The 25859-nt window shown below is 32.2% G+C and overlaps 1 protein-coding gene across 2 annotated transcripts in view; it reads right to left on the bottom strand.

Annotated features, from left to right (window-relative positions):
* LOC130895494 (chymotrypsin-like protease CTRL-1) overlaps positions 1–23790 on the bottom strand; it is a 33217-nt gene extending 9427 nt beyond the window's left edge. The window contains exons 1-6 of one of the 2 annotated variants that reach the window (XM_057802818.1): positions 23669–23790; positions 21152–21355; positions 13587–13819; positions 13402–13496; positions 5013–5180; positions 348–554 (exon numbers count right to left, since the gene is read on the bottom strand). In XM_057802818.1, coding sequence (XP_057658801.1) covers positions 348–554; positions 5013–5180; positions 13402–13496; positions 13587–13819; positions 21152–21355; positions 23669–23671 — 910 coding nt within the window. In that variant the 5' untranslated portion in view covers positions 23672–23790. Of the gene's footprint in view, positions 1–347; positions 555–5012; positions 5181–13401; positions 13497–13586; positions 13820–18283; positions 19040–21151; positions 21356–23668 lie in introns of those variants that run through there. The other variant, XM_057802819.1, reaches the window with a different exon arrangement.
* Between the last annotated feature and the right edge of the window lie 2069 nt (positions 23791–25859).

Genomic DNA, 25859 nt, shown 5'->3' with positions numbered 1-25859 from the left:
CATAAAAAATTTAATAAAGAAAAGTTTAATTATTGAAAAATTAAAAAAATCATATTTCAGTTCACTATACTTTTCTTATATCGAGTGCATAATTTTAACGAAAAAACTCTGGACTGGTTGATGATTTGGTTGTTCTGGTACTTCACCTAATATAGTACCAAGCATATCCAAGAGATAGACAAAAGTTAAATTAGATGAGATTAGGAATACGTCAAACAGACTAAGAATCGTATAATCTATAATTATTTAGAAAAAGTTGAATTATTGTCCAAATACCACAGACCCAGTACACAGCAGATGATGAAATATATGAAGTGATTGTAATATTTTTATTAGTAGATACGCACCGACTTTATCGATTACAAATTCTAGAGCTGTGTCCTCTTTCCACAAGCATATGGGTCTTACAAATTTGGTATACTGCGTTGGTTTATTCAATTGTAAAATTGCAATATCATTGAATAAGAAAGTTGTATCGAATTTCTCGTGTACATTTACTTTTATCACCGTAAATAATTGTTGATGATCCTCGTCTAATGTTAAATTATATTTACCTGTAACAAGAAATAATTATTCAAATGTAAATGTATAAAATATTGGAAGTGTATTAGGGCAATTCTTATATTATTCTTTATTCTTGTATCAAAGGTTTACGTACTCGTATATCTGCAAAGAATATGCGATCTATATCTAGTAAATTCTCGGATAGTGTTTTCTTTCAAAATTACGTGAAACTATACAGAAAAATTTATCATAAAAAGCTGTCAAGGATATTTATTATAATAGAAGGCTCGCCAATTCTCGTAATGTTTCTGAATAAACATGGTCCATTGTGAATGATCTAAGAAATGAGGGTTCTTCATCGAGCATAATCTCTACTTCATCTGATAACCTTAATAATTACTTGTGAATGTAGCCAAAAATTTATCAAATTCTATAACTTCTTCCCATGATCCGCTTTCATATCTCCCTGATGCTAATGCTAACTTACAGTTCCTTCTTATGCCGTTTTAGCAGAGCTTCGCAGTACAATTAATGACATTAAAAATAAATACTGATCTGAAACTGATGGACTTTCATGACCTATTGAATCACTTTACCACTTTAATTAACGTCTCCCAATTGCCATAAGACGGCTATAATTATACCTCTGCATAAAGGGGGAGATAAAAATCAAGCTACGAATTATCGCCCAATTGCACTCCTTCTCACATTATCTAAGATCATAGAAAGATTGGTCAAAAAGAGGCTCTTATCATTTCTGCTTAAATATAAAATTGTTACTACCCATCAATTTGGGTTTTTGAGTAACAAATCCATAAATGATTCTATATTCTCCCTCCCGAATAATGTTTACTCTAGCCTAAATAGCCATCACTCCATTGCAACAACTTTTTGTGACTTTTCTAAGGCTTTCGATTGTGTTAATCACATTATTTTATTCAAAAAATTGCAGTAATGCGGTTCCAGGGGAACACCTCTCGCATATCTTAAGTCATATCTTACAAACAGAAGTCATCTTTTAAAGGTTTATACAACGATATCTTCTTGCAAGCCAATGAAATTGGAATACCCCAAGGCTCAGTACCAGGTCCTATTTTGTTTCTTCTATTTATAAACAACGCCTATCTAGACATTAGTGGTGAAATATGTAGACGACACTAGTTCCTTTTGGAGCAACCTTGATCTCATGGCACTCCTTAGGACCATATTTAGTGACCTAATCATCCTTAAATCATGTTAATCTTCTATGTCTGAACGTTTCTAAAATCAAAGTTTTATCATTTAAAAATACATTGCAGCCTTTTTTATTAAATAACACCACTATTGACGTCGTTGAATCTGTAAAATTTTTAGGGCTTTGTTGTGAACAAGTCTTTGAAATGGGAGTTACATATTACCGCCTTATCTAAAAAATTAAGTTCCTCCTGTTTTGCGCTGAGATCAGTTTCCAAAGAACTGAACTTATCCATCCCCTTATCAGTCTAACATGCTCTTATTAAGTCGATAATCCTTTCCCTTCTAGGGTACATGTGCTACTCAATTTGAGCGAATCTTCAAACTACAAAAGACACCTGTGAGATGTTTACTCGGACTAAATAGCCGACCTCACTGCAGGGACTTGTTTAAAAGATTAAAATTTCTGACTCATCCTCCCTTATTTATCTTTGAATCTGTTTGTCTAATTTGTAAGCACGCTTCTCCAATTTTAGAAAGGTCGTTGCACGGCTATCCACTCAGGAAGGGTTCAATATTTTACAATGCAAAAAAATGCACAATACTGTAAACGACTTCTATTCAAAAAATAATGCTGAATACTAGTTCAATTTTGCCATGGACTTATATACTAATTATTACTTATTATTATTACCTATAATTATGTTATTAATTGTGGTTTTCTTTTGTATATTGAAATTTTATTTCATTTATATTATCTTTATGTTTGTTTTTTAGTTTTTATAAGCTTTTGTGTACAAATTGTAAAAATTTTTTGACAATAAAGCATTCCTCTCTCTCTTTCTCTTGTTGACTTTGTGAGGAAGTGTTTTAGGGCAATTTTTATACGTATAGTACGTGAATGGCATTATCAATTGAGATTATAATTTTGAAGTCATATTTGCTTGAGATACAGCTACTCCAGTTGCGGGTGAAATCAATGAAGACATAGCTACTAAACTGCATACTCTCTTTGACAAAAGTTAATCATCGACCAAAGAACATCACATAGATACCTAGCACTAAAAAATCGAAAAACATGTTCATCACACTATAAGCATTGCCACATTTTAGAAAGAATTTCTATTTTCTTTTTATACAGTAAAGTGTTATTCGAAAAACTCTTAATATGTATGTGTGGCCACGCCACGTGCACTGGTATTTAAAAATACATAATTCAGATATACATTTTCCCGAACTAATTCCTCAATAAAACAATAATCGTTCGACCCCGGGAATTCCAAGCACTTTTCTATTATAACTTCCTTAATGCTACAATAGCATGCAATTCACTTAATCCTCTCCGAAATACATGATACTCGTTTTATGGGAACCATCATAACCAATATACTTACACGAACCCGGAAGATCGAAGTGAGCTGATATCCAACGCTTAATTCCACGTTTTGTATATTTTTGTGTATAATGTTGTGTTAATGTTTATATATATATATATATATATATATATATATATATATATATATATATATATATATATATATATATAATTTTTCTTCTAAATCAGTCATGTTAAGATATGGCCCGCGGGCGGCTTCGTACTCGTACTCTCAAGTCTACGGATGTTTATAATTAATTTCAAGTGCAGTGCATGTGTATCGCCATCTCTTAGCAGCAAGCGGAAACATCCTATTATTTTTGCCGAGAACGATAGAATCTTCCACGCGCTTCGAGTCTAGACTAGAACCTTCCTTAACCATATAAAACGAGTGCGTCGGCATGACGTGAGTCTGTTGAGTCGAGTAATCGAAGCGTTACGGTTGGAGAAGTATTTTAATTGTACTGCTCAATCCGCTGTTTTTATACGAGGCATTAACAGTAACTTTGAAATAACTAAAGAACTATTGACAGGTACTACAACAGCAAATGAAATTAATTTTGCAATTGCATTTGAGGGCAGAATATGAACTCGACTGGAATATACTTTTCCGCACAACTACGAATTGCGCTGTTGCCATGGCTGGCAAACATTAGGGCGTTGTAACTAAATTAAAACAGAAAAAATTTGGGAATTTTGTGGGATTTCACTGTCTAATTCATCTGGAATGGGACTAAATCCCCGACAGATCAGGAAATTTTTACAAGATTTGGACGAAGAGTTTTCTAATATCCCTTATTTCACCGAAGTTTGTTGGCTCAGTCGAGGAGTAGTTTTAGAAAGATTTTTTTCATTACGTTACCCTATTCAAGCTTTCATGTTAGAAAAACGTAAACCAATTGATTATGACAATGACTGGTGGAATCATTGTGCCTTTTTAGTAAATATGAATAAACACTAGACTGATCTGAATATAAAGTTACAGGGTAAAATTCTGATTGTCGCTCAAATGTATTCATATATTCAAGTCTCCCTCAAGTTTCCCTCATTTAAAATCATTTGGCACAGTTAACCAAAAAAAATTGGATGAATATTCTCGACTTCTGCAAAATTTGATTACGAAACAACAATCGTTTTGAAGACTCACAAAATGAATGAAATGGTATTCTCAATCAATTTTCAATTCAATTTTGAAGCTTCACAGGCACCAGTACATTTGCAAATGGAGTTAATAGATCTTCAATCGGACAGTATTAAAAAAAAATTAATGAGATTAACGCTCTTACATTTTATACACAATATTTCAAGAGTTTGGATAATTGCCCGGAATTAAAAAAGCATGCAGCACGCATTCTCTGCATGTTTGGTAGTACCTAATTATGTGAGCAGATGTTTTCCGTGATGAAAATAAATAAGAACAAACATCTCCAATCGGTTCTTAAAATAACTACAACGAATATGATACCTGACATGAGCTTGTCAAAAATAAAAGAAGTCGGGAATTTGGATCCTCGAGCTCAACATAATTACCTACCATCTTTTCTAACTTTGATATGATTTTTAACAACCGTATATTATATACTTATATAATTTAATAAATAAAATGTTATAATTCAGTTTATTTCTATTTTATTTTTAATCCGGCTCACCAACGAATTCAAAATTTATTATATGTCCCTCTGGAAAATTGAGTTTGGCACCTCTGTTCTGAATGTTATTGATTTCAGGTCTCTTCTGTTTTAAAATTAGTTTTCTTAACAATTTTGAAATTTTGTTAATTGTTCTAACTCTTAACCATTCTCGACCCAAAGACTAAACACGAAGCTGGAGATGAATAGTCAGACAATCATTACAGTTGATTTAGGTTAAAATTGCTTTTTTATGATCAGATATTAACTTCAGAAAAACACATATTGTTTTGCAGGCATTATTATCAGAAATTTTATGATTTGACACTAACCTAAAATTACTTCAAACTCATTCGGATCGCGAGGATGTTGAAAATTTTGTGAAACAGTACAATGAGCTGCTGTCACGACGTGCTGTAAACTAATAAGTGTCCCTCCACATTTATAATCAGCTCTGTTACCTCCTTTTATATAAATTGCAGCATGCCAAGGGAATTGTCCTACAAACAATAGATTAAATTATCTTCAAGATTCGTTATATCAAAAGTAGAAAGAGAAATGTTTTATTGACAAAATATTGTTACAATTTGTAGACAAAAGCTTGTACAAATAAAATAAAAATTCAATATCGGAGATGTGAGTCAATAATGATAGACTGATAAGGAGATGGATAAGTTCAGTTCTTTGGAAACTGATCTCAGCGCAAAACAGGATGAACTTAATTTTTTAGTTAAGGCAGTAATATGTGAAACTCCCATTTCAAGGAAGTGTCCACAACAAACCCGAAGAATATTACAGATTCAACGAAGTCAATCGTGGTTATATTTAATAAAACAGGCAGCAATGTCTTTTTATATTTATGATAAAACTTCAGTTTTAGAAACAGTGTTGATTAGAATCGCACCATGATTTGAAGGTGATTTTGTTACTAGATATGGTCCTAAGGAGTGTTGTGAGATCAAGGTTGCTCCAGGAGAAACTAGTGTCGTCTGCAAATAGACATATTTTAGACATTTTAACTCTGAGTGACCGGTTTTCTGCGAGTGAATATCGAATGCACCTTAGTTTTGGACCGATAAGATGTTTAGTGTAACGAAAGCAAGAAAAATAACATTTTTGGTTTAATTGCTATTTGATGATAATTACGAAGATCATGCCAACGAGTTTTAATTTTTTTTATTGTAAGATGCCTTATATGAAAAGTCCAATTGACATTTAATATGATAGTAAAAATAAAGAAAATAAAGGCAATCTTCTTGACCGAAGTTTTTTTCATTTTTGATGACAAAATATACTTTCAGTCAACATTTCAATTTCAGAAGAGGAAGTTATATTTTCCAGCAGTACATTACTTGCTTGTGAATGTATAGAACCGGTTCAATTAACTCAGATACAATATTTGACCCAGGTATTTTTTCGGAGTCCGGTATAAGAGAAGTTATTGGACTTAAAGGTTGTGAAATGGATGATTGTGGCTCAGTACACTGTGTATCAAACTCAGATCATGACAAACACTCTGTTGTTTCTCTGTAATATTTGACAATTTGTCATCTGGAGTAGTCTTTTCTGTACGTGTAGATTTTGGAAAATATTTTTTTCATTAATCCTGTAAATGACTTGTAACACCGTCTATAATAACTATTTTCAAACAAATAAATTGGCAAAACAACATCCTTAAATTTGATGTTATGTTTCTTCGTTTGTCTTAAAATTGTTCGACACTTTCGTAATGTCTCTTCTGTAAATAATTTTAAATTCACATCAGAATTATTACAAAAACATAATTTAATAACTATGCCATGATATTCTTTGAAATACATACTACAAATATATTTATTTCACTTACACACGCTGTAGCCGAAATAACAGCTGCACTGAATGAATGTACGATGAGTACCATTGAATATTGTAAAGAATATCAGTGTTGCCAACTATATGGGTCCCGAAAATCGCCTACTTTGGCAACACTGCAGAGTATACCGACATGGGGAAAATCGACGCACCGATGTATCTCTCTCATGCTTGAGCGTACAAATAATGATCTCACTCATACTCACGGTGAGATTTTAAATATGTCTGGGGCATATTTTGCCTCTACAATTTGCCTGGCGGCATGCAAATAGTGTTGAAATAGTTTCCAAAATAGTACATATAAAACTCAAGACTCAGACAGACTGTAAGTAAACTTACATCATTTTTCCACAAATTTAAAGCGTCTGGCGGAAATTATCGTCGACGAAGACTGTCTGAGAATATTGATTTTAAAATTCTAATAAAATTCTATGAAATATATGTATATAAAAATCAGCACTCCGAATTTAAGATATGTGAGCTAGCAGATATGTATACCGTCAGAGTAGACTTTAACATTACTGTGAACGATAATATTTTGTTACTCAGAAAATAAGCAACGTTTGGCGGTCCTGAGATTTTGTACTGTAAAGTTACAAATGACGTTTTATACTAAAATTTGCTATAATAACAAAATAAATGAATAAATGGTAACAAACTACACTAGGCAACAAAAAAACTATCAATTTTTTCCTCGTGGATAAGTTAATGTGATTCTATTGTTTGGAAAAATCTTAGTATCCATGAAAGTCCAGCTTTATTATAATGTTTCCTAAGGCCGTTTCACAATTCTCCAATATTTGGAGTCCGGATTGTTTCTAATTAAGGACCAACAGTAGTCTGCAAGCATTGCTGGTTTCCAACTTTAGGTGGGAATGTGTATTGTCAAAGACATATATCCCAATTCATAATATGCATTGATCATTTTTTTGACGTGTTCAGAATGTTGAGGAGTGCTGTAGTTACCTAAAAAGTTTTCAATAACTCTGAAAAACGCCATCCAAGCTTCTTTTTCTTTTTGATTTAAGGTGGTAATTAATGCCGGATCTTTAATTAATTTTTTGACGTCGGGTCCAACAAATGCACCTTCCTTTATTTAAGCGTTACTTAAAGAAGAAAATTTTTGTTTTAACAATTTGCAACCGGTTCCATCTTTGTCCACTGCTTTTACAAAATTTCATTATTAGCACTAATTTGATGTGCAAAGTTGGTAATTCTAACTTTTCGGAGTTAACTTAAGGTTAATTTTTCACATTTTCTTGTTCAGGAACAGTTTTCGCATAAAAAGCAACAGTATTCCGTATAGCCAGTCTGTAGCCCTAAAAGTAAATCAGCAACATTCAAATCGGCCCATATTAATCATTGGAATTTGCTGTATGCTATTTTTTCACTAGTTTCATAATGTCGTATGTGTCTTTTAAATGAACTCGGTAAGCTAAAGGTAGTGATGTTATGGAGCAGTACAACCTTTAGACTCGACTTTGGGGAATCAATGAAGAGTCTATTCTTCTGATCTATGTTCATGACCAAGTTTTAATATTAGCATATTGTTGACCGGTCACGAGTTAACTCGTGTTTTTATGGTCGAACGTTGCTGACCGGCCATGAGTAAACTCGTGATCTAAAAGTCTGCACAGAGGAGAAATGACTTTTTTACGGAAGGGACCTGTTATCCTTATTGTTGGAAGGATAAAAGAATAGTACGGATGATATTAACTATTCATGATGCTTCCATGAAATCAAATGGAAATAAAAAAAAAATTTATATAGACGATACAATCAAACCTACTTGCATATTGCAATACAATAAACATATGAAAGTGGTAGATCGTGCAGATCAGTACTTGGCGAATAGCAGTATTTTACGAAAAACTGTGAAGTGGTACAAAAATTAGCATTGTTCCTGATAAACTGCACCTTGTTCAATGCTTATAAACTGTACTGTACTTATCTGCCAGAAAATCAAACAAGATACAAAAAATTTCTACTGGAAGTAGCTAGAGAATGGATAAGTTGGATTTCAAAGAATGTAGCATTGCACCTGACACTTCTCGAATTTCTAAAACAGCTCCTTATAAAGACACAAATTTCAGGCTTTCCGGACAAGTAAAAGACCACGTCTTAGAAAAAATAGTCACTGCCAGAAAAGCAAATCCGCCTACAGCGTGTAGAGTATGCTATTCAAAGGGAAAACGAAGCGAAACTCGATATATTTGTAAAAGCTGTTGTGTACCATTACACTTAGGTGATTGTTATACTGCTTATCATACGAAAAAGAAATATTAAAAGTTGAATAACAAATAAAATTTATTAAAGTTTATTTTTATTGTTTTACTTCCACATCCAATTACGAAATAATAGCCGGTGACATAGATAAATTTTCAGTAAAATTGGCGTTCAACAATGTGTTAAGGCCCTCCATGTCATTACGGTACACGTTGTTCTCTTTAGAAAACAAATAAACATATGAACTGTGATGTTTACGGAACACAGTAACTTCAGCTCCCATCTTAAACAGTGGAAGTTATATGGTATTTACATTGTTGTCAGATCTTTCCGGAAAAATAATGAACTTTGTTATTTCAAATAGATCATCCTGTATATTCTTCGATTTTAGAAGTACTTAAGACATACTTTGTCGTATTACAAACTGTGTTATAAAAAACCGCTTTTTTAAATACTATTAATGGTTCTCTTTGTTCGTACTGGATTAGTGGTATACGAAAATATCAAAGAACATAAGCCACTCAAGAACATAAAACGTGCAAACAAATTCATTCGAGAATCGAATACAAACTTACATAGATGTTGTAGTTGGACACTTTGAACATTAAGTTATTATTTTCATTAAATATAATTGTTATTGTGAATTGTCGGTAACAAGTACCTTTAAGATCAAAAAGGGTCTTTGCTCGTAGTTAAATATAGTATTATTAAGTTTGATATGACGTGAAATTACAAAAATCTATGTAAGGTCGATGGTTACCTCGAGGGTGTATTGATATCTAGTTAGCCTAGACGGGTTCCATGCATAATATTGCGTTACCATAGAAACGAACAATATTAGAAGTGTAAAGTTTGGCGTCAAAAAAGTAAACCAGATTTACGGAATAAATTAAAAGAAAAAAGATGTCCACCGAAATTGTGAAAATTGAAAAATTGGAGTATCGAGCCATCATCAAGTACCTGATGGATATCTGAAGAACTGAATATTTTGTACGAACGCGTTCATCAATATAGTTCACGTACTCATTGAACATGAGAAAAATTGCTGCAAATTGGATCCCCAAATGTTTGAATGTTGGCCAAAAGCGTGCAAGTTTAAAAGGTCGTAAATTTTCTTCCAACGAGGAGGTAATAAAAGCTATGGAGGTCTGGTTTGCAGAGCAAGAAGAAACATTTTTTTAAAGGTCTAGAGACGTTGCAGGTTCGCTGTAATAAATGTACCCAATTAAGAGGAGAATATGTTGAATAATAAAATATTTTGACATTGAAATATTGTTTGGTTCTATAGTAGTCTAAGAATTTTTCAATATATTCTCGTAAAAGGAAGACGACAGACAGCAAATTATTCTAGACGGTCAGAAACTAGATTATATTACCTAAATGGTTCGCAAATGTATGCAAACATTTTTGGCGACACTAGCCATAAAAGATTCGACTGGTCGATACCATCTTCACGATAGAAAACATGAAAGTCCTAATCAAATAATTGCTATCAAGACTTTGCCGACTACTAAAGCCCAGCTGTATAATTTATATGATAAAAATGAGTCGTCATCATCTAATCCTGAAACTTCAAGACATATTGGTAGAGAAAAACATTGCTTTGTCTTAACCTAAAAAAAGGAATTAGTTTGAGAGAAGAAGGAATACCTGACGATGGTGTTGTTGAGTTTTATTATTTGTTTGGAGTCACTGATATCAGTTTAGATGCACTTCTATTCACCCCTCACTATGAGTTGATTTTCTATGCAATTCTTTTCGGTTTACCCAGATATCTCTTATTATCTTCAGTTATACATGAACTTATAAAAGTCAGAAACAACAATCATATCTCTATTTTTTTCAATGTATCTCTCAAATAAGTAATTAGGAATATGACAATAATTTTGCATGGTGCTTAACTGTTTATGATTCCACCCAACTCCTAAATTGAAACTTTATATGGGTGATTCCGTTCTAACTGTGATATTCAATGTCCTGTATTGTTTTTTTGTACTAGTCATTAATTAATAATCAATTAATAAAAATTTTGTGTTAATTGAATAATTCTTAAGATATTTAAACATTATTTTTATACAATATAACTTGCCACTTAAAGAAAACTTATACTACATCACTTGAATGTCAGTACCGTGTCATGTCCATTCCTAGAATTTACCGATAAATTATTAATTTTTTTTGTCGTAACAAATGATTTAAACTAATTACCTTATAAATTCTAATGTTTATGATCAAACTGAGGAAAATTGATGCACTTGTTGTTTAATATCTTAAGTTACCATGTCAGTACCGTGGATAAATGAGTCAGTACCGTGGAACTCAAAATCCGACATTTGTGTCTTGCTCGTGATACTTTGAAGTTGTAGTAAATTCCTCTTAGAGTTTTATTTTTACAGTAAAATAGATGAATAATATGCATAAAAAAGTTAGAAAAGTTAAATTTTAAAATCTTGAAATTTTGAATACAAAAAATCACAGTTAGAACGGAATCACCCATATACCATGTTTCAAGTTTTTTCAATTGTAGTATATAAGATGGTTTTCACGTAACGTTGTTACTCGTTCTAGGCTTTAACGATTTGAAGAAATTCATTGATTTCTACTCGTTTTAAATTCGGAATTTAGAAACAAGTGTTGTTATTAACTTCCATCTTCCTAATGCTGACTAATAATTTAACAAAAACTTTGTTTGTTCTGTAATAAATAGTGCTTCAAAAGGATATTAGTTGTGCTTCAGTGATCACGGGAGGAAACTGTAAGTACTTTGTGTTATAATATCGTTTACAAAGTATCATCGATTGAACTTTAGTTTGTTATTAACTGGATAGCATGCCGAGAACCTCAGAAAACTTTACTCAACAAAAGAACAACTCGAAGAATTTTTAGTGCGGTTGTAGTTAGGAATGATGTACGTTTGCGGAAAGTCAGGCTACATAAGATACTGTGTGTAATAAGATGGAGACTCCGTTTTAGAACCTTAATTTCTCCGAAAGCAAAGCCTATCTTGCATATCAGTATTTTAGTGCATCTTGGATACTGCGGCTTAACAAAGTGATGCTTAAACAAAATCCTCAAAGATAATAACAGCCTTGTTGTAAAGAAGATATATTCGTTTAATATGCTAATGGGATTGGAAAAAATGAGAAAATATTGACAACTTTGTTTAAAGTTAATGTTATGCGTGTAACAGTGCCCACAAAATTTAAAATTTTACCAAATACACCAAACAAAACATTGTACCGTTGACCTGGAAAATAAGTATTCACTCGTTTTTGAAACAAATTCAGATGCTTGCGTTCTAGAAATTGTAAGCTGTGACAATTTAAAAGGCAAGTTATGTGAAGTTATTTTGCTCACTTTATATAAAAATATCTGTGTCAGCTTTTAACGATAAAAGAACTTTATATTATTTTTCATTCTGTTTGTAACTCAAACTGTAAACTTGTATTAAATAAAGTTTATTTTTAAAAAGATATTTTTCATACGAAATATCATAACTGGCACTATGATGACGTCCGAAAACCGAAAAAGAGTGATTTTTTGCAAAGTAGGGATAGTACATTCAAAATAAGGGCAAGCACCACAACTTATGCAAGACACCATATAAATACGGAACACCATATTCCAATAAACAGAAATTTTGAAAGTTGAACTTCTAAGCGAAAAGGCTATCAAAAAATGTAAAAATCCGTGGGTGGCACTGATCGTTTTACTCCCTAGGAAGGACGGGAGGACTTGGTTGTGTGTCGACTACAAACGTTTAAATGCGATAATTGGAAGTAATTCATATTTGCTTCAACGCATGGACGAACTCTGCAACAAAACATTTTTCATGTCTACTATAGACTTAAGTTGGTTACTCAGTTTGGAACTGATATATATTTGTGCATGCTTTCGGTCTCAAGGACACACCTGGGACATTCCAACGTTTATTGGATCATTTTAGACGTGGCATAGTTAAAGTGTAATTTTAAATTATTTAGACACTAGATTGTAGTATATAATAAGTTTAATGATCATTTAAATAATTTGTAAACTGTATTTTATAGATTGGACCAGTTTAATATCCGTACCAGCCGAAAACAGTGCGTGTTAGCGCGACAAAAAGTAAAGTACTTAGCGCATTTCATTACGCCACGAGATATCGTAGTACATCCTGATTAAACTAATACCATCGCTTATTGGTAACCACTTCGACAAGGATGTTGGAGAAGTATCCAGACCTTTAAGTGCGATCACAAAAAAAACATTTCCTGGAAGTGAACTACATATAAACAACCAAAGCCAAAGAATATGCCATAAATGAGATATTTTCACGATAAGGACTCCATAGAAAATTAATTAGCGATAATGGAGCTAAATTTGTGTCATAAGTCTGTCCCACCTTGTAAATTGAAGAAACATTCACACTCATTTATCATCAGACTGCTAACGAGGTATAACGCAAAAATGGGGAAGCCTCAAGAAGTTAGATGCTGAGCTGTCCTTTGCTCGGGACGAACTTTTTGACTGAATTAATTTCGCATGACCCAAGGGGTAAAATCTCTCATAACTTCTATTTTTATTAATCACATTTATTTTGTAGAGATTTCACAAATATGAAGGTAAGATAGAAGTCTTTATACAGACCACCTAGATGTATACCTGGAACTGTATGTTGTCCTTTGGTAATCAAAGCAACAGGAGTAGGTATAGGAACACCACATTGTGGTATACTAATGTTTACTTCCAATATTGGCCTATAAAAGAAATTATTCCAGATTATTCTAATGGTATCTCAAAATTTTCAATTTCAAATTGAGTATTTTCGAATTTCAAAATTTCCGTACCTGTAAAAATCGTTAATTGGATAATTTTGTGTATTTATTACGTCTTCATATAATGGACATATTTCCTTATCATTTAACTTGATTTTGATTAATCTCGGAGGTTCAGATTCATGATAAGGATCATACACGACATATATTTCGACTTTATATACTTCAGATGCTTGAATTTCTTTGTCACTTCTAATTATAAATTTTTGGTTGTCCGAGTTGGACGTAACTTCTCCTAACCAGTTCTAAAAAATTTAAATATATATATATATATATATATATATATATATATATATATATATATATAATTTAATTGACGTTTTGACTTTTCCTTAAGTTTTTATCAAAATATGAAAAATATGAAGAAGAAACCTAAAATCAAGAAGATTTAGAAACATAAACATATCAAAAGGTCTAAGAAATAAGAAATTGAAGAAATCTATGTTATAAATTCACTATTCTTGTACTACAATCTTTCGCGCTCCAAATTATCATAACTCTTTAACGAATAGCTTGAGGTCATTTCATTGCTGTGTAACTATAGCTAAATTATCGAACTTCTGGTCCATCACCTTTGGTTTGGATCAAAAAAGTATTTAGGTCTTTTGATTCCGTGAACCCAAGGTTTGATCTATTTTTTAAGTGATAAGATACACAAATAAAGTTTCCGTAATTTCAAATTAGTTTTACCTGTTGTAAGTATTCAGCTATTCTAATGAAGAGGACTAAATAAATCAATTTCTTTAATTTCTTATTTCCTAGATCTTCTGTTACGAAATTAGTTTTTTTAATAATTTTTTTTGTGTCAACAGTATTCTTGATGGTCAGCATATTTTTATTTTCCACATTAATAATTTTGAATTTTTCTGTTTAAGCTTTTCATTTCATCGGTGAAATTACGGGGAGTTGGCAGATTGAGGCCTTGGAATTAACCAAAAAAAGGGGTGATTAGTTGCGTGGAATAGGCAGATTAAGATCACGGAATAGGATTACTTCTTACCAATGAACGAGAGAGAATTTTCAAATCTCCAACGCGGTTCAACCCGTGAAACCTAGTCCTTTTGTTCATAATCCTGACCGCGGAAACCTTTCCGATTATATATATATATATATATATATATATATATATATATATATATATATATATATATATATATATATATATATATATATATACAAAGTGAACTAACTTTAATATATTCTCCGAGTTTCGAATACTTATGTATTCATCGTCTGGGACTAAAATTACGGTCAAATATAAGAAATATGTATAAATGTATAACAATAATAAAATTTTACTTATAATAATTAATTAAGATTTCCGGTGATTTTTTATAGTATTAATAAAGTCTTTGCCCACTAGTGTTTGAACGTGGGAACGTTTTCCTAGTGGGAGTGACTAAATTTGAATATTTGTTTTTGAAACTTATGAATTTGATGATTTTGTTAAACGATAATAAAATTCAACACGCCAATACTATGAATAAACTAGCTGGCAAAGACTTCATTCCAACTTTCGTTGGAATTACGTTTTGACCTACTTTTGTCTTTATCAAAATATGTTTATCAATATTTTTATCATTTTTATGAATATTGTTAAATAATTTATTATTTTCTTTATTATTATAATCGACTAGCTCAGTGGTGAGGAAACTTTTTTTAAGACGGGTCATTTATAATAACTAGACAATCATGGTGGGTCAAAGAATAATGCTTAATCGTTAAAAAATTTATGTGTTCTATAAACATATACATATATCATTACATACACTTATTATTTTTATAGTAAAAAAGCAAATTTCTAGTAGTGGTGCTGTATGAAAAGTTTGTTTCAGGAGAGTATTCAGTTCAATTCTATTAACTCAAGTTGAAATTTTGTATCAACTTCTTCGTAATTCGCAAAAATACTAAACTCTGGTTCCATTTTTCTAAAGTCCTAAAATCTCCTTTCAAATTCTGAAGATAGTCTTCTCAAATTAATTTCGTATTTTTTAATCTTATTGTTTGATATAGTATATTTTAAAGATTGAATTCTTGGAAAATGAGAAAAATCAGATTTAGAGATCTGATTAGCAAATAATAATAACTTTATTCTTGTGTATGAGGAGGTCTGTGACAAAAAGTGAAATCAGAAAACCACGTTATGTTTTTTAAGACTTGACTTTAAGACTTTAAGAATTGATTATAAATGTCTTTATCAAGAAGAAAATTCACAATATCGTCTTTTAGATCCCAAATTCTTTCCAGCACTTAAACAACGAACTCTTGAGTAAAACAGGATATCGGAATGCTCAGCATGTGCGGACTCCAAAAACTCCAAAAGAAAACTGGCGATGTAATAATACTCTGGAACGAATCATATTTACTAGTTTTACAACAATATTAAGTGTATGGTCAATATCTAAAGCCGATTTACAGAGAACATCCTGATGTATAAGGCAATGCAAAAAAACATCATTTTCCGGATACTTAGAATTAAATTTCCCAACAAATCCTTGATTGATTCCAACCATATTAAGATAAACGAAGTTTATCGATGCAATTTTCAAATTCACAAAGAATATCGGTACCAGTCGTTTTTCCTTTCATTGACTGCAGCCGTGCAAGTTCCTCTGTAATTCCTCTTACAAATATGAGTAACTGTGCAGTATCGCTGATATCTGTACTTTCATCCATGGTAATTGAATAAAAAATAAATTTTTCAGTTTTTGTAGTCAGTTGTGAAATTAGATTTTTATCAATATTTTCAATTCTCTCGGTGATTGTTCTTCTTGAGAGAGACAGTGACTGAAAATCATTTTTCTTTTCAGAGCACATAATATCGCACTGCTTTATAAATTCACCATGTGAAAATGCTTTATTAGATTTAGCAATATTATAAGCCAACTCATAACTGGCTTCCGTAGCGCATCTTTGAGAATGATTAGCTCTCTGAAATAATTGTTGTTGACTTGATAAATTTTTTATTAAATCTTTCGATTTAATTTTTTTCAACTCTTCACTTAATGATGAGTAGGAGTGGTTTTCATGTTAACTCTTGAAATGGCGTTGAATGTTATATTATTTTAAAACTGCAACAGTTGTATTGCAAAGTAAGTACACAGGTTTTTCTTTATATATACTAAAAAATATTTCCACGTCCATTCCTCTTTAAAAAATCGACATTCTGAATCCACTTTTCTTTTTTTAACATCCATTTTAGACGTCCTACTACGGAGAACAACACACAGAAACGCAATAATTGATGAAAGCTTACTGCTAACTAATGTTCTTGCGCGGGTGTTTGTTGAGGTACTGGGAGTTTCGGGGATTACACAAACAATTACTCGAGTCACAGCGGGTCGTTGCAGATGACTGACAAAGTCGCTAACTAATATAATCTTAGAACTAAATGATCTTCGGGCGGCCTCGCTAGTATTTACACCTACCTGCAAGGATTGTTCGGGAATTGGATTTTTCCGGTTCTTTCGAGAAAAAAGAACAATGAATCGAAAATGCAAGAGTGCCTGGAAGTTTCGAGCGAAGATAAGTCATCTGTTTAGGTCGGATGGATTTATCCAGAATACTATTGTGTTTTGAATATGCGGGTCGTCACATTACGAAGTAAGAACGCGTTGAAACATTCTCACGACGGCACTCTTAAACGGGCTGGATTAAACCTTTCCGTGGGCCGGACTTGGCCCGCGAGCCGTAGTTTCCCCATCATTGGACTAGCTTATTGTGAATTATTATTTTATTGATTTTGAGACTGAACTAGCATTTCTGGATTGTTGAAGGTTTCTTTGGTTTGGCGATTTGCAAATTCGTTTCCAGTGTCAGTTTGGTAGATGTCATTTATGTTTTGGTAATGAAAATGGTTTTAATAGACTGTACGGACGAAAGAGTCAATATTTGGCCACGTGTTTGTAAGGGAGTGAGATATATATCTGAAAGAAAAAGTGTGACTCAATTTATGCAGTTTGGCAAATTTAAGATTTATGAAAATTATTCCTAAGTTGTGGGTAACATCTATTATTGTGATTATTGCGCCTGGAACGGTGAAATGAATTTAGAAACTGAAGGTAAACAGTTTACCTTCAATCTCCGTAGACGATAACTTACCCACAAGAAGTTGGCACTGCACTTTGGAGAAAAATTTTGAAGGTTACTCTACATTTCTTCTACTTTGTTCCAAAACGGCATGGGGCTGGAGATGAAATTTTTAGAGAAAATTGAAAAACGATTTCTGAGCTGCTACAGAATTTTCAAGGTTGTTCCGGGTTATTCTAGTATAGTTCAAACTGTTTCAATTGTTGGCTATGATTTTCAACAATTTATATACCACTCTCACCATTACTTTTTCAGATATTATGATCATTATCTTCAAATTAAGTTAGAATTTTTGAAACTGTTGGTTATATTCATGAACTGAACACACTGTTTACACTACCACTACACTAACACTGTCTGACGCGCTTTTCAATAACCAAGTTATCGTCTGGAAGCACACTAAAACCTATTAACTTGACTTATCTACTTTATACTAAATTTTATCGCCAATGAATTACATCAATTACTAAATTACTAAAGTATCTAAAAATGGTAAGTGTCCATTATTCTCCATTTGATAGGTGAACTTAATATATGGACATTTTGAATTGAGGTTCAAAATAAAATCTTCTACGTTTGCCTTTTTCGTATTGAATATAGTGAAAATTTTATCCACATACCTGTATCTTGGAAAAATACTGGAACTCTTGACTAATTTGCTTTTCAAAATGACTCATGAATAGTTTAGCCACAAACTGTGATAGGCAGTTGCCCATTGCTGTTCCTTCGTCTAGCATGAAGAATTCTTTGTTGTACTGGAAATTGTTTTTTTCGATACATATTTCTGTTAACTGTAAATTTTCTTCTATTACATCAGCTCCCAAATTATTAGATCTCAGTAAGTCCTCAAGGTATAATGAACTTACATTGAAGGAGATTAAAATAACTCTGTTGATACACTATAACGAATTCTTCACTGTAAAATTCTCAGGTTTGATGGGTAAGCTTTCAAACTCTTTCGTTAACCACCTGGAAATATTATAACTAGGTGTACAAATTGTTGAAACAATAGGTCTCATTGCCTTTCGCAAAGATGTTCCTTCGTCTTGTTTGTAGAATTCGTTTTTGTAGTGGAAATAGTGTTACTCCATCCATATTTTAGTTAATTGTAAATATACTTTCATTATATCAGCTCCAAATTATTAGATTAGATTATATAATAATTTATTAACAAAGTGAAAAGTACAGATATTGAGGATGGGGAAATTTTAACCACCTTTGATGTAAGCTCATTATTTCCCAGCGTGCCGATCCTGCAGACCTTGGAGAGTCTTGAGATCTCTCTTTCAGTGTATTTATAAGTATTGGTTTAGTGGTAGTGTAAACAGTGTTTCCAGTATAGCTTCCTATTTTCCTTTATTCCATTATATAATTTTCTAGAAAGAAATTTCTGCGAATATCAGAAAGTTCTATTCTATTTGAGGTTTCAAATTTCAAAATTTTGGAATAAGGGTTTCTTTCCACAATTTTGGAAATTTGAGATGCTTGTCCCAACGCTGAAAGGAGAAAATAGTGGAAGTAGATCTTAAATTAGCCTCTTGGGCTTTACACGATTTGGTCCTATAGTTATGCCCTTAGCCCATCTACGAATAATTAGAATAATTTTTTAAAAAGTCTCTTAATTTCATCATCATGGACTAAAGTATTGCTGAAAAAGTAGGCGGTTGTTTGGAAAAAGGAGATAATATACAAGACCTTTTATTAAAAGAATATTTACTGATTTGTCTAATACGTATTTTTCTAATGGTATATTAAAAAAATTTATTTCTAACCAGAAAAGTAATGTACAGAATTTTTTTTTCTTCAACTGCTAGGAAAAGTAACGTATACTCATAGGTAACTTAATTTCAAAACCACATATTGCTCACACTGTGATAAATATTATTTCTCACGGTACTTTACCCACACCACATACATTTATATGGAGAATCATAAAAATCGACGAAAACATAGTTGGCTATTGTCAATGCAATTTACCTTAAATATCATTTTAGTTGGACATAGTTATACCAATTTATAATGAATAATATGGATACTGACAGTATATTGATAAAACTGCACCAGAGATATCGAAAAAAGCAGCAAAAGTCATTTTAGATTTGTTGCCGGAAGTTTCAAGAAAAAAATATGAATTGGCATTCAAGAAATTTATGGAGTGGAGAAGAAATACAAAAAAATCTTTTTCGGAAACTGCACTGTTGGTATACTTTAAAGAGTTGTCGAAAACTTTAAGGCGTCTACACTTTGGTCATAATATTCAATGTTACGAAGTACTATCAGTATAAAAAATAACATTGATATATCCACGTATCAGAATATACGTTTATTTTTGAAAAGAAAATCCGACAATTACGTCCCCAAAAAATCAAACACATTGACAGCAGATCAATTGCAGAGATTTTTAAACAATTAGCTTGCCTTGGCATGTCGGAGAGGAGTTGTGGAAGTTAAGAATCGATAATTTAGAGAATTTAAATTCAGCTTTACTTGTGAAATTAGATAACACGAGAAGAAAAAAGCCAAGAACGTTAACAATACCAGTAGAATTTTAGAAGATATATAAAAAATATGCTCTTCGACCGATTGATATGGCAGAAAAACGTTTCTTTTTAAATTACCAACTCGGAAAATATACTGGACAGGTAGTTGGCATTAACAAATTTTTAGTAGAAAATCCCAATCTTTACACAGGTCACTGCTTCAGACGTTCTTAGGCAACAATTTTAGTAAATGCAGGAGGGGACATATTAACCTTAAAGCGCCATGGAGAATGGCAATCCAGTACCGTGGCAGAAGGATATGTCGTAGAGTCTATAAAAAATAAAATTAACGTTGCTAGTAAAATCGTCAACTCCATTGAAAAACTACTCAAATCTTTTACAGAAATGGAGACACAAAATACACCGTAAATGAATGATCAACCCTCAACATCCAAAATTAACATTAACAGAAAATTTAATAAAAAGAAATGACGTTCCGGGTTCAACTATACAAAATTGTAAAAATTTCACAATCAACTACAATTTTAAATAGGTAATATTATTTAACAGTTACGAGGAGACTTTAGTATTATTTTGGTTTTACCAATAATAAAAATAAACATTACATTACTTTTATTCTTTCAATTTGTGCAGTTGTAGAAAAAGTGCAGCATGTGGGAAAAGTACTTTTCTCACTCGTGTGTTTGCGGTACTCGCCCTCAAGTTCGTGCCATGAGCTTCCACACTCGTTAGAAAAGTTGAACTTTTTCCACTTGTTGCACAATATACTATTCTTAGTAATAATAATATTGCCTCAGTATTTTCAATATTGAAACTCTCACTTTTACATGAATTATCACTTCATATTATGGAACATAATTAAGAAGTTTTTCTAATAGTTGGTTGGAATGGCTACAATGAAAAGGAAGACAGAAATAGCATTTTTGCCATAAACAACTATAATAAACCGTATATTGTACATTGCTTTTATATTTTTCAGTTACTCACCCCTAACTGAATAATTGATGTATCAAATTCTAAATCCAATTTTATGCCTTTTATATCTCTTGAACTGTTTAAAAAAATTATACCATACCATCTATCGTCCTTGGATTTGTTTGGTTCAAATAGAAAATATTTTGGGCAAGGAGATACAATGTCCCCTGCAATCTTTTGAATAATTACTATTAATATGAATACGTTGACGAACCACTGTAAATGAAAACAAATTACTAATATTTCAATGTTTCATTTCCATTTTAGGTAAACGAGAACAATTTGTATACAGATTTTTGGGAAAATGATTCTGGTTTAGATAGATCACCTATAATCTGTTTGCGTATCCTAACTCAAATCTAGATTTTTATCAGAATCTTCAAACGTTAATCTCAATAAATAATAAACTTTGCTTTTCATTTTTTTATTATCTCGCGTTAATTTTTTCATGTTTTCAGCTTCTCTTTGTAACTGTATTCTAATTCGTTAAAATTCCTCAAAGGATCAAAAAGTGATTACTGAGGCTTTTCAATTTATTTAGGGTTGATACTAAGAGAAAATATGTATTTTTGATGAATGATTATGGAGTTTCAATTATTTACAATTGAAAGAGAATGTACTAGAAAAAGAAACACAGTAACAATCAAAGATTACAGAATCACGTTTAAAAAGTTTTGTACACCGATGAAAGATAAATGGTGGGTCCACACGATACAGACTTTTGTTCGTACAGATATCTGCACAGACTATGGAGTCGGAGTAAAAAATTTTACCCAAACATTTGGATAGAGTGTCTTCCCCACCATAAAGGGAAGTCAAAAGGGAGAAACAGAAGAAATAGAACACAGAAATAGTCTATTACAGGGATAAATATGTAGATATCAGATTTGAGAAGCGAGATACAAATCATGCAGAAATAAAGAGAGACAGAAATGATGAGTGAATATTTGGAAGGTACATATTAGGAAAACAAATAAATGAGTTGATATAGACATACGTAAAATTAAGAATAATATAACACGAAAGGAGAGACCATAAATCGTCCAACAAAATAAAGGAGCAAAAATAATAAGAACAGAGGAATTTTTGATGATAGTAAAAGATAGATTACAGTTTTTTGAATAATTCAATCGCTTTTTAATCTACTCATATTATCAAGATCTGCATAATACGAGTTCTGGCTATTAAATAACGAGACTGTGCACCTTGAGGGCGCCCTAGATGGGTGGGAAAAAAGACGAGTAGTGCGTTGGGTGTCTAGATATCTTGTCTATGCACGTTCAAAAATACGTTTCCTTCACTATTATAGTATTTGCGCAGTAGCGGTTTGAATCGAACGTGTTTTTTCTCGTGCCGAAAACCATGTGTGAAGAAAAACAGGAGCAGCGTATCAATCTCAAATTTCCCGTTAAATTGAGAAAAACTCCGACTGAGTACTATAAATTGTTGCAAGAGGCCTATGGGGATAATTCTATATCTCGTGCGCGTCAAAAAAGCAAGGATCTCCAAAACAAAATTCAAAGCAATCTTGATCGTTTTTTTCGACATTAACGGTATTTGAATGACTGAATGGGTTCCAGAGGGTCAGACTGTCAACCAGACTTACTATTTGTCTGTTTTGGCAACAGAGCTGTGAAGCAGTATTTGGCCAGTAAGCGCACTTCAGTGCTCGGACACCCACCGTACCCACCAGATTTGGCACTTTTGGCGACCGTTTTTGTGTCCGAATATAAAATCTGCTTTGAAAAGGACCCGATTTGAGAAAAAAACGGCTGAACTCCTAAAGGCACTCACCAAAGAAGACTTCCAGCACTGCTTCGATCTATGGAAAAAACGTATGGAAATGTGTGTGGGGAAGGGAGTAGATTGAGCATTCGAATGTAGAAAAATTTTTATAATAAAACCCTTTTTCATAACCACTCTCATTATTTAATAGGCCAGACCTCGTATACGGTCCCATAAACATAAGTATTCAATATTTTATTTTCCATTTCATTTCACAGAATTTAGTATGAAAACACCCTTTAAATGATTTGCTCGGAACTCATTTAAAAATATAATAAAAGTGAACAATTTCATGTTGTAGCATTCCACAGATACTTATTGCTGACCTAAGTCCACGTTACTATGTGGGATACAGTTTTCTTAGAATATAATTCATAATTTTCCAGTATGTAAAATCTGTTGTTAACTCCAAGGAAGTTAAAAACGTTCATTTCCCAGTTGGAAATTTTTGTAAGTATTCTATGCTATAAACTTAACATTTTATAATCATTTATTCTGCTTTCCATTTGAAATTATTCCAGATATTTGCATGAAATTTAGTTGAAACCATAGGTCTATATATTGCTTATAATTCATACATAAGATAGTTACAAAACCTTAGCAAAATCCACATTTATGAACTTACCACTACTAGATTACTCATGAAACAGTTCTTATAAATGGTATAAATGTTAATGCCCCATTTGGGGCATTGCAAAAGATGAAATCATTCGATTATAATACATAAACACAAAAACTACTTACCATGTTATGGAAACGAATAATTTCTCACATATAAATTCAAACAACTAAACTTGGTAGTACCCCAACCCATATATCGTCTTTCTGAGAAATATGTATTTTTCAGTTTGTCGTACTTATTGTATAGTTGTTCTACAACTTTGAGGTTCGTTTCATATAGTTGAAGGTCAATTCTCGTCGTATATTTTTCCAAATCTCACATGGGAATTGGTTTATATAAGAAAAATGTTAAATACGTAAATATTACATGGCTCAGTGAGTTTTCACTTAAAAAAACCATAGATTTTTAGTTTGAGGTCAAGATAATGAAAATACGGTAACAACATAGGCGAATTTTCGGATAACTTTCCCAAGATTAGTTAATTGAAACTTGGTAGGTATAAAATAATTGGAGCTATTTGACACAATTTTTGAAAAAAAAATATATAATTTGTAAGTGAATGTACATATAGTTGACATTTAATTTATCAGATTTAAAATTTTCTGATGATACGATATAATGATGATATGATATGATTAACAGATCTAGTTGAGATCACAGAATATAGAATTAATATTGAAGTTAGAGAAAGCGAGGTATGGGAGCTTGTCCAAGTGGGCGTGAACTGCTGATAAAGAGAGAAAGAACATCGGTATACCACGCACTCTATTCTGATTGGATCACCGTACCGTCGAAGTTTTCGAGGAGTAGAAACGGCAAGATTTTAGTGGCAAGTAAAGGGAGATAGAGAGTGGCAGGGCCGATCCTAGCAGGTGTGCAGCGCGTGCACATCACGCGAGTGGCCAAATTAAGGGGCGGCCGCAAGCCGCATTTAGTTATAACATTCAGCTATTTTTTGAAAGAAAAATGAAACTTTAATGCTCAGTTGTGTTGTGTATAGGTCTATTGTCCGTTAGTATCTTCTCCTATTCTCATCTACACACTTTCTTCATTTGAGAGCAAAATTCATGGCAGAGCCGGCAATGCAGCATGAAAAATTGAAATTTCTATAAAAAAACCATATTTTTGACATGACTAAGTGTGTTTGGTTCATAGAGATATTACAGATATAGTAGGCATGCTGTAGGCGCACATACAAGTGGGAGAGAGAATAATTTATGTATTGCTGTCTCTGTCTAATGGCGCATGCGCGTTGATTAGGTTTCCATTGAATTGAAACAGAATAAGATCTTTCCTGCAATACTATGGATAAATGAAATCTAGTGCAATGAAAACAATTGTATATTTCCCAATTAATATTCAATAAAAATAGATTGAGCTAATTTACAAATCATTAGGCTAAGCCTCTCAGCCCACAAGTTTTTGAAATACTTCAAACTATGTATATCCATGAATGCACGGTGGCCGAGGTGTCAAGATCTCAGCATTTAAATTTTGCTTTTCTCGGTTCGATTCCGGCAAATGCAATTTTTTTTATTCTAATATATTTATAGGAATATTGTTTTGAGAGAATTTTTTGGTATTGTTTTATATTTTATTTGTGAAATTAATTTTGCAAGGCTAATTAATTATTATTATAACTGAAAATTTAGTCCTATTGCATCAATCAAGTTTTTTTTGCATTCCAATAAATCAACATTTGTAATTTGAAGAATAAATTAAGTTTATCAGTAAACAAAATGGAATACTCTGAAGGAACAAAAGTTAATTAGAATTAAATAAAACACTTTATTTGACAATTCTTTATTAATAAATTAGTACAACTCTAGAGCCACAGATGAGTTTGTTAGAAAAATTTTACTTGTATCCAAATCCGCAGCCACGGCCATGAGTTTGATATAAGATAACCGACAGGTTCACAAAAATCTTGCTTATTTTCACCAAATGCTTTACTAGTCTTTGCAGGCAAACGATTGTTGATAGAGGATAGCAAATTAACTACGGTTTTCACAGAAACATCACTGACACATGACTGTTTTTGCTAATTCAGTTGTGTTTCATCTTTTGTGACTGGGTAGCTAACACTTTGAACTTTGTCTGTTGATACAAATCTGCAAGGGACCGCAATTTTCCGTAAAGATCTCTTAATTTTACTTCCATCAGAGTCTTCTTGCAGAGAACAAAGTAGTAAGGCATATTCGACAACAAATGATTAATAATAAGAGACACGCATACGCAGTATGCAACAAAAGAAAGAGATAGAAATACATAAATGACTCTCTTTCTCTTCTCATTCGTAAGACGCTCTCACTT

The sequence above is a fragment of the Diorhabda carinulata genome, chromosome 6, assembly GCF_026250575.1.
Source record: "Diorhabda carinulata isolate Delta chromosome 6, icDioCari1.1, whole genome shotgun sequence".
NCBI classification, from domain to species: Eukaryota; Metazoa; Arthropoda; class Insecta; order Coleoptera; family Chrysomelidae; genus Diorhabda; species Diorhabda carinulata.
This window is presented reverse-complemented; position numbering and strand designations above follow the sequence as displayed.